At 42.6% G+C, this 15,819-nt stretch overlaps 1 protein-coding gene across 9 annotated transcripts in view; it reads right to left on the bottom strand.

The window, feature by feature from the left end:
* The window catches only part of SVIL (supervillin), a 134,332-nt gene that overhangs the window by 67,976 nt on the left and 50,537 nt on the right, over positions 1-15,819 (bottom strand). For all 9 annotated transcript variants that reach the window (XM_090143042.1, XM_090143041.1, XM_090143038.1 and 6 more), the window contains one exon: positions 853-919. Coding sequence is in view for 7 of the 9 variants with exons in the window: in XM_090143038.1 (XP_089999164.1) it covers positions 853-919 (67 nt within the window). In the remaining 2 variants the exon portion in view is untranslated. The remainder of the gene's footprint in view (positions 1-852; positions 920-15,819) is intronic.

Below are 15,819 nucleotides of genomic sequence, written 5' to 3'. Positions count from 1 at the left end.
TCTTCTCCTTCTCTAATTCCACAAGTTCTCTGGATTCCAAAATAAAAGATCTGTTCCATGGTTGCATCTTTCTCCAGTAGCCTCATCACAGATTTCCCCTACCTGCACTCCCTAAGACTGTGCAGGAGAAACACCTGCTCACCGTTTCTCTATAGCAGGTAACCAGAAATGCTCAAGAAGTGTGTACTGATGGGAGGGGGTCCCACAGATGAAGTGGGGAAGGGAACAGAGAGGGAATGTGACCTGCCACATTCTTACCTATGCACTACAACACCTTACCCAGGTTCACGTGACCAGGCCTTAAGGCTGCAAGCATGAGGCAGCAGTGCCCTGCACGGAATCAGCCACCTCACCCCTCTGTTCACCTGCAAGGTCCCCTTCTATATGCTGGCAAAGCTGTCTGCACAACTGTACCAATAATTCCCTTTCACTGACCACCTCACTTTTCAGGCAGATCAGGTTTGCACACTGGCCCACTAGATGTGGGTACTGTGCCCATGCCTTTCAGGAACGTGGGACTTTGAGCAACCCGGTCTAAAGGGAGGTATCCCTGCCTACAACAGGGGGTTGGAACCCTCAACCAACTCAAACCATTCTATGATTCTATGATTCATTGCAGCAGCATGAGACGCAGTGCAGAGTGGGACTCTTTCCTTAGTAGTATGAGTTGTAAATTTACATGATTATTTAGGAGGCAGTTTTCAGTAACTGTTCAGACCAAAGCTTGGTCCTGTTAGAGGACCAAGAATCATTTTTCCCAGCAAAAGAACAAATGGAGATTCTTGCCATGACTGAAGTAACAATCATGCAACAACATGAGTTCACCAGGCAAGAAGACAGACTTGGCCTTACCTCAATGTTCTCTTCCTGTGGAGCAATCGTGAAGGTTTAAATCTAACCGAGTTTCCTTTGTCAAAATCTGTGAAATTAAAAAAAAAAAAAAAGAAGAAAAAGAAAAAAAAAACATTACAAAAATAGGGAACTTTCAGGAAACCACTTTGTAACTTCCAGCCATAGTCCTTTTCCACTGGAAAAAACTGTCCAAAGACCTTTCTTCTAGTCAAAGGGGCATAGGCTGCCATGCCCAAGGTGGTAATAAACCAAAGCCTTGCAAAAGTAAGTAAAGAAAGTAAACATATGGCAGTTTCATAAGGTATTGAAGCTTTTGATATTCTAATCCCAGTATTTAGTGTAGCACTGCAGCCTGGGGGTGTCATTTAAACTGCTTGACTTGGTTTCCCTGCTTGAAAAATGCACAGTAGACATGTTTTATGTTTGTAAAGCACTTTGATAATGAAAAATGCAGCAACAGCCTTTATGGCTGCAGACAGGCAATACTCTAAAAACTGCATAATCACTGCAGAAATCAGAGATACCCAGCTGAGGGTTTGTTGTAGCAACATCCTCCGTGACAAAAACATTTCTGAAGGTTGACCACTGTTTGGAAACTCCTATTTTTTTTCTGAATAACCTTGTACTGCGCTCCACTCTGATAATAAACATGGTTACATGAGAGCAAAATTATGTGAGATGCAGCCTTAAATTCAAGAAGTATGTATTACAAAGCCACTGGTTTCCAAACCTCTCTTTGAACCACAGCAAGCAACAGGCAATCTCCCCTCCCTCCCCACAGTTATAACTTCCTCATTTCTGCACTCAAGAACATCACTGTAGGTCTATAAATGATGACTGGTAGCAAGGGGAGGGCAGTGCACCAAATATCAGCTGCCTCCATTCATCAGTGAGAGTGCTGAGGATGCTATTAGGAGACCTCACAGAATGGACAGCCAGGAAGCAGGGCAGCCTGGTCTGTTACTGCTGCTGAAGAAAACATGAAGCTACTAAAAAAGTACTCCCAATGAGAAAATGGCTTTAAATCTCCATTTGCATTAAGTCAACTACCTCAGGACTCAAAATCAATACACCATTTTTCACCTTATTCTTCAGACAAAAACTTCAAAACAATTCAAAAGCAGCAACAACCCTTTAAACTCTGATGCAAAGCTCAGATTTAACTACTTCAAGGAAGAACTAATCAGCCAGTATATGTTGTTACATGTTGTTGTATTATTTAAAATAACAAATTGTTTTGCAAGCAAAAATACTCTTGCATTTCAAAATCTAGGTATGATGATTATTATTTTTTGCAGAAAGGTTTTTAAAAATGCTTATTATAACTGACAATATCAGTCTGAATTTATAAAATGCACATTTTCTCACTGGCTTTCAAAACTTTTCTCCTTCCTTTGCTCTTCCATGTCTTTCCCTTTGTCATCTTTCCAGGCCCACTGGTTTAAAAAAATAATAAGTTTAACACTTTATATATAAAGAGGCTTAAAATTACAAAAGGACATTTTTTGGCATTTGTTGCAAGACAATGTAAATTTCAAGCAATTGTGCTAACAGCATTCTTCAGTTAATAAGCAACTTTTTCCTGTTTTTCTTAACGTTTGCTTTTTCTCCCCAAGCAAATGGAGAATAAAGCACAGAGATTACACAGAATCAGCTTGCCAGACCAAACAGAGTATTTTAGGGAACAACAGTATTAATGGTATATAAGTCACTGCATTTTACACAAGAACATTAAAGAGAAGATAATACTGCATACTGTAAGTATCTCTAAAAAGGGCAAGTTTACATCACTGTGAGAACACTATGCCACAGCTTAACAAGCCCAGCTCAGTATCAGTTCAGTTAATCAGAACCAGGCATATCTTAAACACACAGCCATTCCAACAGGATAACCACCCATCCTATAGTTTCTGGAACTAAACAGCTGTCTGCCACAAAGTCCTCAAGCAGATCACAGAGAAATGCTCCCTTATCCTGGCCAAAAATAAAGAGGAGATGTGAGAGGGGAAGAAGGCAGCTTTCACCACAGCAGTGGGAGAGGAGCTGCTCAGATGGACACACAAGCTTTTCTGACTCTTGCTCCCCATTAAACACACACAGTAATATTTGTACATGCCGTATTCACAGTGCCTCAAAAGCCTATTAAAACTCTGCTGTAATTTGTAGGGCAAGCTCCTCTCTTCCCCCACACAAATAAACAGAGAACTACGTGCTGTTACACAGTTCTGATATTTTATGAATTTCCTCCTGTTCAAATTAAATCCCATGTGGGAGGATGAAAGTCCAATCAAACTTACTGACTAATATGGAAGCTTTAAGATTAAATGCAAGCAAAGACAAAAAATTAAAAACAATTGTGTTTCAAAAGGAAATAAATAAGCCCACAAAATGAACATCAGTCTTATTTCAATGGTTAATTTAAAGAAACCCTCATAATACCTGATACAACAGAAAGAAAATCATTGCAACATCATTTTGTCGCCCCTTTCACGGAAGAATAAACATCCATATAACCCTATTAACACAATTTTTGTATTCAAAATTGAGAGTATATTTACTGAAGTGTACATCGAACTTGCTCACAAGTTTAACCATTTGTTCAGTCTTGTCCCCTTCCCCCCCAGATACAAACTAGCCAATAAAGCCACTGTCCCCAGTTTAATAAATAGGAAATTAAAAATGCTGAATTAAAAAAAAAAATCCAGATGCAACGTTGCACTGATATTTGCTATTTTTAAAGGCCCTAAGTCGGTGGCAAGCTAAGCTAATTAGAAGATCCATCTAATCGGATCTTTCAAAAGTGTCCTTTAGGAAATAATGAAACAGCCGAAGTGACTAACTGCATACTGATCACTAAAGTAGCTAATGTAGCTGAAGGAGATGCAGTCAAACAATATTTACACATACAGCCATACAAGAGATTAAAAGCACACAAACTGCATTTTCCTCTATCTACTTGGAACTCTTACCTTGCTCCTCAGGGTGTTTAACATTTCCCAAATAGCTGGAGATCCAAGGATTTCGGAACATGGTTGTACAAACAAAGGATTCAGCAAAGAGAAACTACAACAGCAGCTAATTCCCAACCAGCCACAGCCCTAGGCCTGTCTGAGCAATATCATGTAGAGATTTTTTCATAGCACAGGACTGGAGCTGTCAGGCTACCGCGTCCCGGGGAGTACAGTAAATGCATAGCAATAGGCTGCAAGCTGGAGCAGCTCAAGCCAATAATCAGATTACAAACAGAAATTAGGCACATGAATGCTAAAACAGATTGGGCAATGGTGATTGGAAGATTTATAATATCACCACTTCAAAGATGCAGCCAAATCACACGTTATATTCCTGCAAAATGAATGCAGACCGTCTAAATCCTCCTATAAAAAGAAAGAATTCTGCAGAAAGAGGAATGATGCCTCTCCATCTCTGACCAGGATAAACTGCAAATGCTTGCTGAAGAAAAACTGCATCCAGGCTGCCAAAAAATGGACTCTGTTAATCGTATCATTATGCTAAACGTTTTGCCCAACTATTAGTTGGAACGTTTAAAACAGACAAGATTTATGGATAACATGTGAGCAAAACAACTGGTGGGGGTGGGGATTTAAGAACAGACACTGCAGCTCAAAATATTTTAATTTGATACAGAAGGTATAAAATTGCACAAGTGCTGTCTGTCTAGCTACCATTTTTTTATTAAACAGATTTGATGGATTTTCAATCCAAGAGAGGAGTCAGAATCCTTTACAGTTCTTTGTGGAAGACTGGAAATGTTTGTTCAAAATGGGGCAAGAGCCCTGGCTCAGCCTTCCACAGCTCTACCTGATCATCCCAGCCAACCACCCAGCACACAAATACCTGACTGAGACAGACCCACACACTGAACCTCATCCAACTGAAGGCAGAAGCTGCCTGCTGGCTTCCCTGTCCCAAACACACTTGTTCATTATCTTCGGAAAGATTTCAGCCAGCAGCAGCAAACTCAGCACAAAGATGAGGTTGTGAGGACACTGAAAAAGTCCTAGAAACAGAAGTTCTTAACTTTGCTTACCCATTTCTATGATATCTGCTATATTAGAACCCTTATCCATGCTTGAAATTTCCATGTACCAGCAAAAATATAAGCCCCAATGCTGTGAAATAGACTCCAGAACTACAAGTGAAAAATATGATCTATGAAAAAACTAACAGTGTTAACTGGCTCACCGCGAAGCTGTTGTTAGCCTCTCTAGGTCATCAAAACTACAGCTTTTCATGCTAACAGGTTCTGTCAATGTACATAAGAATATGCACTCCATATTGTCTAATGTTACTGCTATTTTATTTTTAATCATGACTCATTTTGAGTGGCTTTAACAGAAGCATGATTATTGGTTGATCTTTCAACAGTATAGAGTTCTCTTGAACAAGAGTAGCCCAACGCTTAGGACATGACATTGAAGCCCTGCAGTTCCTAAAGTAGAATCATAGAATCATAGAGTCACAGAGTTGGAAAGGACCTACAAGATCATCTAGTCCAACCATCCTCTTATTACCACCATTCCTACTCACTAAGCTACTAAACCATATCTCGTAGCACCTCATCCAGTAACATATAAGTAACATATACTTAGATCAAAATCATCTGATGGTACGCACCCTGTTTTTTTCTTTGCTTGTAAACTTACTAGCTCTTGCATTTAATTCTAACCATCACAGCACTACCATATAGGACAGGGACCCAAACACTGCTGTGCTCTGTGGATCAGCTGTACCAGGCCTAGAAAATAAAAAGCAGTGACAAAAAAAGCAATCAGTCAACACCTGTTGAAAACTTGCCATTAACCTGAAAATCTACTTTCTGGACCAGACATATGTGCTGATGTGCTTAAAACACAAATAAGACAGTGAGTACAGAGGTAATACAAACTGCTAATACCGCCTACTTTGGATGTTATAGACTGAATCCTGCTTCCATGAATACTCATACGAATACTTCTTGTTTGACCTCATGAAATGAATATATTACTTCCTACCTGTAGCATTTTTAAGTACCTGTAACTCATTTGGTACACAATAAGGGATTTTTTTTCCCCATAAAACACAAATAAGTAATTATAATTTGATAAATCTCGTGGCCATGATCTTTAGAAGGGTTGGAGAAGAAGTTATACTTGACAGCTCAGCCTTAGTGACCCACTGGTATAACTAGAATGATATTAAACATTTCCTTCTAATTTTTGTGTATGCTTTTCTGAAGGTACCAGAGCAGTTTCTGGCTATCGAAGGAGACTATCTCAACTCAAACATCACCCCCATGCAGATGCTGCCCCATAAGCAGAAGAGATGGGTACACAGTTGCATTTGCAGAGGGAAGGGCAGGCTTCCACACCTCACTGAGGTGGGATCACATCTCCAGCATTTTGTCCCCAGCATCCTTCTGGTGAACAAGGTGCAGAAGGTAAAGCACACTGAAGTATGGAAAGATGGGAAGTCTCCTGATCTTGTGCACAATCTGCAACCAGAAGGTCACATCAGCTTCCCCTCGAGACAAAGGCTGTGTGCCAATGCTGCTACCAATGTTAAGGTCTTAAAGTCATGAGGAGCTGGAGCTCTAAGATATTACACCAAGGCTCTGCACTTCACACGAGTCAGTAGAAGCATACAACTGTTTGCTTACTCCTCCGTCAAAAGGGGCTGTCTCGAAAAGTCTCTTGTTGGAAGAGAGATCTCTGTGCTGACCCTGAATCAGCTTTAGGAGTGGAGAAGACACCTTGATAAAAACAGCAATTCAGCAGGGTCAAACAGTTGTATGAAGGAAATCCTGGATTTAGGTTTTTGCTGCCTGTTTGGAAACAGTAGGTTTGAGAAGTCATGTTTCCCAGAAGAAAAGAAATCCATCTCCAAGTACTTGAGGAAGGAAGGACGAAGAATCTTTTCTTCTTTAAAGCAATCCAGTCTTCAAGACCCAGAAGTATGGTCAGCCAAACTACATTATCAAGGCTGTTGCATATCAGTAGTAATGTTCTTCTCCTCCCCTGCCATCATTAATTCCTGAGTTTTTGTAGCCTCCAACATAAGCAAACAGAAAGAGAACAACAGTTCAGCTGTTGGAAAGGGGGGCAAACCCAGCTGGAAGTAAAGTTTGCAGTAATCTAGGCAAAGAGCTGGAGGTTAAACACGCATACATTTCCAGTCTGAGACTGCTCAAGAAAGACCAGCTGGCAGTTAAATGCTGTTCCGAAGCTTCTCACAGGAAGAGAAGAAAAATATCTTCCTTTTGTCTGGCAAAACTAATCATTGTAATCAAAGTTGGAGTTTAAACAGCTTGCAAAGCTGTTCCCAACTTACAGAGCTGCCAGCCCCAAAGCACTGGAGAGTTATGAATCAGGTCCCACTAAGATCAAGTCTTTTTATTTCTAAATTTTGATCGCGTAGGAATTTATATTTAGATGTGTTTCTCTGCAATAAGAAGAACTAGATACTTTGTTGTGACTTTCAGTTATGATAAAAACAAAAATCAAAGAAGCCCATGACAGCTGTTTGAAGAAAGTCTAAAAATAAAAAAGAATCAAGAATGCCAAAGGGAAAAAAACAAAAACAAACCACCACAGTGATTGCAAGGAAAGTTTCAGCAAATATGCTAGTTAGGTAAACATGAGACCAAGCAGCATGGAAAACTGAGATGATCTGTATAAACAAGATGATGAAATAATATTTGCATCTACACTTCATGGGATGAGGTCTAAAGGAGTTCATGAATTTTATTCCAGTGTTCTGCTCCTGGATAGGGGGAGAGTGCACTTGAAACAGCAAGTCCAAGCAAGCAGTGCTGAGATCTCAGAGGTAGTGGATGATCTCAGGAACAAAGGTGAGAAGAGAAGACCACTCTTTTTCCATCTGACTCTTCCCAGCCTCCAGGCCACGAACACACTCAAACACACCATGATGGTTTTCAGCCTGCAGGTATGTATTTCTAAAGGGAAGCACCAGGGCACAAAGAAAAACCTCCCTTTTCTTATCTTTCCTTTCCTTCACTCTCCAGCAAGTTCTGCCAAGGCTTTCAAGAAATAATTTAACCTAAAGCTCAAGACCCATCAAAAATCTAACAAAAGATTACTTACATGGAATAATCACTTAACAACAAGTTATGGTCTCGAGTCATGTTCAAGCATCCTTGCTTGCAAATATGGTGCATTCAGGATTGGCAGGACCAGTGGGTTTTGTCATCTCCATCTAAAGCCCCTGTACACAGACAAGTGAAATTCTTACTTCCTAAATGAAGTCATTCACAAGGACTTAAACTAGGATAAAGTTTCCTCACATGGTGCCATCCCTTCAGCAGGAATCAAGTTTAATCCTTTTTACTTCTTTTTTTTTTTTTTTTTTTTTTTTTGCACTTCCACAGTGCAATAGTTTTCAAGCAGTGATTCTCTCAAGATGATGTCTGCTGTTTGGCTACTGACTGCGTTTTGGACAAGTCCAAATAAATGTCAGCATCACATCACCTGTGTGACAATTCAAAGCAGGTACCGCACCGAGATCAGAAAAGCTGATTAGTAAGGGTCATAAAAAGAACTAAGATTTTTTAGCATAGCATAACAAGGCAACAGATGTATTAAAAAATATGGATCATTTTTTGGTACTGAATATTTAGTAATGTTCTGGAGAATTCTGTTTTCCATGCGTACTCTAAGAAAACCTTTCAGAATGATTACTGCTTCAGATTTAACAAAATCTCAGTCAAGCCATTAATTTTAGCAGTTAATTACTCCTAAAAGGAGATTCTGGTACCTTTCAATCCGCAACATTTTTTCTTATTCTGAAATGCAAAGGTAATTCCCACTGACATTCCCACAACTTGGATCACTGTTCATTAAATGCCATGTTGAGACTACAGCATATATAAACATGTATGGGAACTGTTGAGTCATGGCCTGAACCACTGACTGATCACCTGGGGAAAGGACTAGGTCAAGCCTGGGAGTGCAGATGAAGGCAATTCACCTGTGTGACTGGAAGGGGTGGAGACTGGCTCCACCTCTCTTAGACCCCATTTAAGGGCTGACTTCCACCAGGTAAGGGTCTCTTTCTAGGGATCCCTCCCAGGTGGAGCTTTTCCCTACAAACCTGGAATCTTCTGATACAGGCAAGCAATCTTCTTCCCTTCCCTTATAGCACCTTTCTATCGTGCTAATCCTTCCATTATATAGATCTGCCCAGTTGCTACAAAACACCTTCAAGGTTTTTTTCTTTAGCAGTAGGCTCAGCCTAGACTAGCTCTTGGGAGGATGCTGAAAAACCATACGCTCCTCTCACTTGTCATGATCAGACACACCAGTGAGGCATATCCAAATTGAATCAGACCTGGTATCTGTGAGCCCAAAGATATAAAAGAACTCTTCAAGTACACATCATTAGGGATGCACTAGTAAACTACTGGAAACAAGGGATAAAGGAGGAGCTCCTGCCTCAGCGGGATGTGCAATTTGTATGCCCAAGGACTTTGAGGAAGAAGAGTTTTGGATGTGAATATTAATTTTATTACAAATATTTTTCCATGAAGAAGATAACAAATAATAGCTAAGCGTTTTGCACCAGAGCCTGTAAAGCAGCTGCAGTTCAGATTGTAGAGGCACAGGGGTCAGTCTCTGCAACCACCCTACATCAACATCATACCATAGGCAGCAGTCTCTTGTTTACTAGTGTGGTGGGTGATAGCTTTGCTGTTGCAGCGACTAAGGGTAAAAAAAGAGGGACTGTCTGCAGGTCTCCTGTTCTCCTAACAAGTTGTTTAGGACAGGTTTCCCTATCTTGTGTCACCTCCAGCCCCTTCCATTTCCAGAAAGTTTCACCAGATTGCAACAGAACTGTCTCCTTGTCTGCAGACACAAGTGGTCCTGGGCAGTAAAGTGATATTAAAAGCACAGCCATGCTACCAAGATTCCTCCTGGCTGTTCCATCTGCTCACATTTAAAGCCCAAAAAGGGAGCAGAGAGGCATGCATACCACAAGAAAGAATTTATAACAAAGTTCTTTGGCTCTTCTCGAAAGTCATCTAAGGAAGGCACTGATTTTGTTTACCACAGTGATGTGACATTTCGCAGGCCACTTCATAGTCCTGCATACTCACCTTGAAAAATAACTCATTTTTAAGCCTCAGGCAGAAAACAATCTTGCAGACAAGGAATATAGATCTAGTTCCCATCCTGTTTATGACATGTAATGCTTCCCCAGAAAATTAAATATTCAGTAAAACAAAAACAGAAAAAAAACCCCATATGCTCTATTCTAGTGCTGATGGTCAAGGTGACACAGCTCAATTACAAACTCTGCCACTGAAATTAATGTCACTCTGAATAAGCACAAACACGAGGCTTAATCTGCATCTAGCATTGCTGAGCACAAATTCATGAAGAAAGGAAATCTGTTTAGCACAGTGATAGTGCAGTTCTGGAGCAACATGCTGTGGAGAGCAGCCTTAAATTCAAAGCAGCCGAGACCTTTTCTCTCTATTGCCCTCATGCTCCCAAGCTCCTACAAGGACCCCAGGTGTGCACAGTGCTCAGTGGGGTGCTGATCACTAATAGCAGGCAATCAGCATACAACCTGAAGAGCTTTACCACAGCACCTGGCTGTACTGAATTTGTCTTAGTCTAGGGGGATTTCACGGAAGAAATAACACAGACTTTTTTTTTTTTAAAGCCTTCATCCACAATAAAAGTCAGCTTGTATTAAGGGAATATGATGAAACCTAGTTGAACTCTGGTCTGTATACAGGCAACAGGTGCCAGCACTCCCACTCCCCTGGGACCAGGACCATTGTGTTAGGCAATAAAACACAGCCTTCCAATAAAGGACATAAACTGCACAAGAGGAGAGCAGAAACCGTCCTGAAGTCACAAAAACAAAACACCTCTCTTAGTTCAGGTGTGTGCCTAAAATCACACAGCATGACAAAGAATTTGAAAGGCATTTGGTATGTGGGATAACAACATGAATGTTAGGGTATAACCGAGCCTGTGAGAAATACTTCAGGAAAGAGAGCTGCTACTGCAAGCATTTACACAGGAGGCTTTTCTGAGCCATCTCTAGCACGATGCAGCTCCTCCAGGCGCAGCACATGGCAGTACTGGGCCATGTCTCCCAGGGCCTGGGCTGGATCTGTTCCGGGCTGCACGCTCCTTGCTGCCCTGCAGCACATCCTGTCCCCAGACACCATTGCTGCAGCCTAATAAGGCCAGGCTGAGCTCCGGGCTGCCTTGTGACCATCCAGTGCTTACCTTGTGGCTGCCCACCCACCCCAGGCTTCCACAACACAGGGTGGGAGAGGCAGCAACCACGGCCTGGGGTGAGCCATGGGCAGCACAAGCCAATGGCTGGCTGTGGGGTGGCTTTCTGCACAGCACCATTTAGGATCAGTAGCTGCAGAAATAATGGGGTTTCTCACTACATGAATTGCTCAAAAGTAGGCCAGCAGCACGAGTGCAGCCAGCCACCAGGCAGGTACTTGTCAAGCACAAAAACCAAACGAAGAAGATAAAAGCAAAGCACAGACACTCATTTGAACACTACCATTGAATTATTTAATGCTGTTGATCAGTTATGGTGAGATTTGCTGCAATTCAGACAGATGGCTTCAAAAGTAATGATCTGCTCTCCCCAAAATAACTAACTAGCAAAAAATCTGCTTCTGCTGCTTGGTGCCTCTCTTGTAACACTGGCCAGCTCCTCTCTCACACCTCTCCCAAGGTAATATCAAGAGGCTAGATTTGGACAGCTCTTGTCTTTCACAGAGCAGAGGCTGTGCAGGAAGCACACAGCCTGCCCAAGGCTGGACCAGGCCACAGGGCATCGGTCACTTCCACCCGCTGCTGCAGCCTCCGCTGTCAGCAGGCAGCACTTCAGTGCAGACACAGCTCCACGCCCTGTCTGGCACCGAGCAGTAAAATACAGAGGCAGTTCAAATGCTGCTTGTACCCTGATATTTCTAAAATTGGCATCTAATCTTCTAAGTGCTCTGCTGCCTTGAATGAAGCATCACTGGTGAGCACGGTGCCGAGGCCACAGTCTGCCCATCTCATCAGTACACATCTGCGGAGCGTGTAGGAGGCTCTGCAGGGGGATGCTGCCTGCTGCCCTGGGAAATTTAGTCCTTGAAATTTGGAACTCAGTCCCACAGCTCTGAAGGACCAAAGAAACACTGCCCTGTAAGGGCTCAATGCCTACCAAACACTAGATGTATGTAAGAATGCATTTAAGGACCATGCTTCTCACAGCTAGAAAGACCTCCAACACAGTGATTAAAACTGAGCCACAATTATCACCCCAGTGAAAGAAATCAAACTGCTACAGGTATTCCCAGTTCCCACAGCAACCCCCAGGTTCATACTGTTAGATCGAAAGTGAGAGCATATTTGGCAACTTGCTCTTTCAGTAGTGTGCATTAAGCACTACAGCTGTGAATCGTGCTGGCAGTATGTAAGCTCAGCCATTATCATCTCAGGTTGAAGCTGTGCCCAGATGCACTCACAGACCCTGGCTCAGAACTGCTGATTTTCTGCTAAAATACGCCTCACTAATCCAAAGAAATGGGGCACATTCAAAAAAGAGTCAGAAATGATTACACGCCAGTAGTCCTAAAAATAAACTAACTTACTTTGTGTCCAATTTGCTTAGATCAGCAGCACAGTATGTTCTCATTACTATTTAATATTAATAACAAAAGCTGTACAAAAGTAAATAAGAGGGAATGAGATGGATTGGTGCATGTGTGCATTCGACAGATCTGTCAACAAAGTCTTACAAAGAATAGCACTGGCCTATGGAAATCAGTCACAGCTAACACAGACAAAACCTACCAGGCTTGCTCTACTTCCTGACAGAAATGGGTTTCAGGACTTCAAGATTTTTCTGATCTTTCAGAATACACACTAACAAACCCCAAGTACCAGGGGGAACTCTTTCTTTTTGATTAAAAAGGAGAATCTCCATCAATTCAGACACATCCAGAAAGCCTCTGTGGCACTCTCACAGGTGATTATTTGGCACCTGTTAATTAGGGCCATTTGTGCAGCTGCACACCAGAAAATGCTTTCAAAAGCCTTTTATGCTTTTGCAGTTTTAATTTCAAACCGAGGTAAAGTAATAGCTGACATTTTCCCCTTCTAACACTCCCACTGTCCATCTTTGCTTACAGACATTAAGAATTTCAAAAATCACACTTTAGGTAGAAATTTTGGGGACTGGTTAGAAATATGGGGGTATTTCTCCATTGTGAGTAAGGCAGAAAGGAAAAAAGTACAATTAACATTTTTGTGTCTGTATGCTGATTATCTTAAATGCAAAAGGACACCTGCTGGGCAGAGAAGTCACCCCCACCAGGAAGAATGGCTTTTTCATTGCTCAGGACAAAGCATAGCTTTTTTACTAGCTACTTAACTGGTAGAGAGCTAGGAGTGAGAACTCTATCCTCTTTAGGAATAAAGTTAGAAGGCAATTTCAGCAGAATCTATGCATATCAAAGGTTACACTTACAGAACAGAGTAATGAATGACTCATGCAAGTCCGCTGCTTTAAATCAAGGCTGAATAGGTGTGGTGGTTTTTTTCCCCCACACTCCCCCACCGAGCCAGGCCACTTCCCCCCGTAATCCTACAAGGGTCAACTCCCACCCCAGTCCACATGAGAGGAAATACATCTGCCATGTAACCAACATCTATGCGTTGCAGGCACATTTTGGACTGAAGACAAATGGGGAGGTTCTTCCTTTGATTTAAATATGCTCCAAAATTAAATACAGAATATTACTGCCTTGTTCAAACGTAGAGGAAAAAGAGATCCTACAAATGAAAGGATGAGGACAGATACATGGGAAGTTGAGAGGTTCATTATGACTCCTCAGGGCACCTAGAGAACATAAAGTGGACATCTCTAAGACTGCTCTGCTGCTCCACAGCTCATCTGACATAGAGGAGCTCAGCTGCCCCAGACTGCATCAGTCTTCCTGAGATTAAAAACTGCCATTCCCAGACACAGTCCCCTTTCACTCCCTCGTTCTCACCCTTGCCTGTCCCTCTCTTCTGACTTTTATTCTTGCTGCTTTCTTTATAGCTTTACCTTCCTCCTGCACCCCCTTCCTATTGGTACTCCAGCTACATCTGTTTTGATTAGCACATTCCATTTTATTTCCATTTTTCCCCTGTCTCTTCTCCAGCTCCTACTGCAGAGTCTCCCATCACACCCAGTCCCACCTTCATGGCTCTCTTCACCTCTGCTCCAAACCAGGCTACCTTCTCAAGCAGGGTTTTGCTTTCCTTCTCTAGGTTCAGTCCAGTAGACTCAATTCTTACCCTCCCTTTCAGTAGGTGAGATCTGCACATGGGAAACTGAAAGTATGATGAGCAAGAGCATTTGAGAGAGCCAAACCAACTTCAGCTTCAGCAGCAAACTGCAGAGCGTGCCAACAACTGCAGGTCATAGTGTGGGCATGCAGATAATCTTAGACACTTGTTTTTTGCAGGTAAATTCCCTTCATCAGTCAACTTGTTTGTCCCATGAATAGCACCAAAGGAATGCTGTGCTGATGGAAGAGAGGCACTAAGCATGTGTAATGGAAAAAGAGACATCTCTTAGAGGAGAGAGAAGAGCCAGCTTGAATAAATTAGAGTTGGAAAGAATGAAGGACTTTCTGGACATCTTGATGGCCACCAGTTATTACAGTAATACGGTAACAACCAGTTATAGAAAGAATTCTGTATTGCTAAGTCTGGACTAGGTCCTTGCAAAAGCAGACCTTATAGCCACAGTTTTAAAAATATACCTATAGCAATACTTGTCCCAAAGAGAGGAAGAACACTCAGAAGAAGCAGAACAAACATTATCAGGTAAATCACAAACACACACAGCACAGTGCTTCCTAGCCCACAGGTGCCAGGTGATGCTGCAAACCCACACTCACCAAGGCACATCACGTGTGGCTTCAGTCTGCTGCTGAGCAAAGTGTTCCACCAGCTCAGGCAAGACAGCAGCAAGGTGCAGCTACCACGGGCCAGAGCTCAGCGAGGGTGTAAAACCCAGTAGGCAAACAGCACATGTGCTGCAGCAAGACTTCCCACTCACAACATCTGCCGCAAATCCAAGTCCTGGCAGTCTTGGGGAACAATCATAGAATCGTAGGATCACTAAGGTTGGAAAAGGGCTCTGAGAACCATGCACCTATCACCAGTATTTCCCACTAAACTATGTTCCTTAGTACAACGTGTAAATGTTTCTTGAACACCTCCAGGGTCAGTGACTCCAACACCTCCCTGGGCAGCCCGTTCCAGCACCCGACCACTCTCTAGAAGAAGTATTTCCTAACATCCAACATGAATCTCCCCTGGCACAAATTGAGGCCATTACCTCTAGTCCTATCACTAGTTAGATGGGAGAAGAGGCCTACCCCCACCTCACCACAGCCTCTCATTGTATCAGAAATAGCGCTGCCAGCAGGAGCAGGGAAGTGATCGTCCCTCTGTACTCAGCCCTGGTGAGGCTGAATCTCAAGTACTGCGTTCAGTTTTGGGCCCCTCACTGCAAGAAAGACATCAAGGCCTTGGAGTGTGTCCAGAGAAGAGCAATGAAGATGTGAGGGGTCTGGAGCATAAGGCTTATGGGGAGCAGCAGCTGAGGGAGCTGGGATTGTTCAGTCTGGAGAAGAGGAGGCTCAGGAGAGACCTTATTGCTTTTCACAACTTCCTGAAAGGAGGCTGTGACCTGTGGGGAATATTAGGGTACAGCATCCCCGAGCTAACTCAAGCACTGCAGCATAGCACTTCAGCACTTTTAACAGAACGCGCGTGGGGCAGTCACACAAGAAATTCACAGAAACCCACCTTGTTTATTGGTGGTGCCCTGCTCACAAGGCCTGCTGCACAAGGTTGTCTTAATGCATGAGAACAGCCCTCCTGCTACAGGAGGGAGCTGCTGGGAGCCATTTGGAAAATT

The sequence above is a fragment of the Phasianus colchicus genome, chromosome 6, assembly GCF_987193195.1.
Source record: "Phasianus colchicus chromosome 6, bPhaCol1.hap1.1, whole genome shotgun sequence".
In the NCBI taxonomy this organism is placed as follows: domain Eukaryota; kingdom Metazoa; phylum Chordata; class Aves; order Galliformes; family Phasianidae; genus Phasianus; species Phasianus colchicus.
This window is presented reverse-complemented; position numbering and strand designations above follow the sequence as displayed.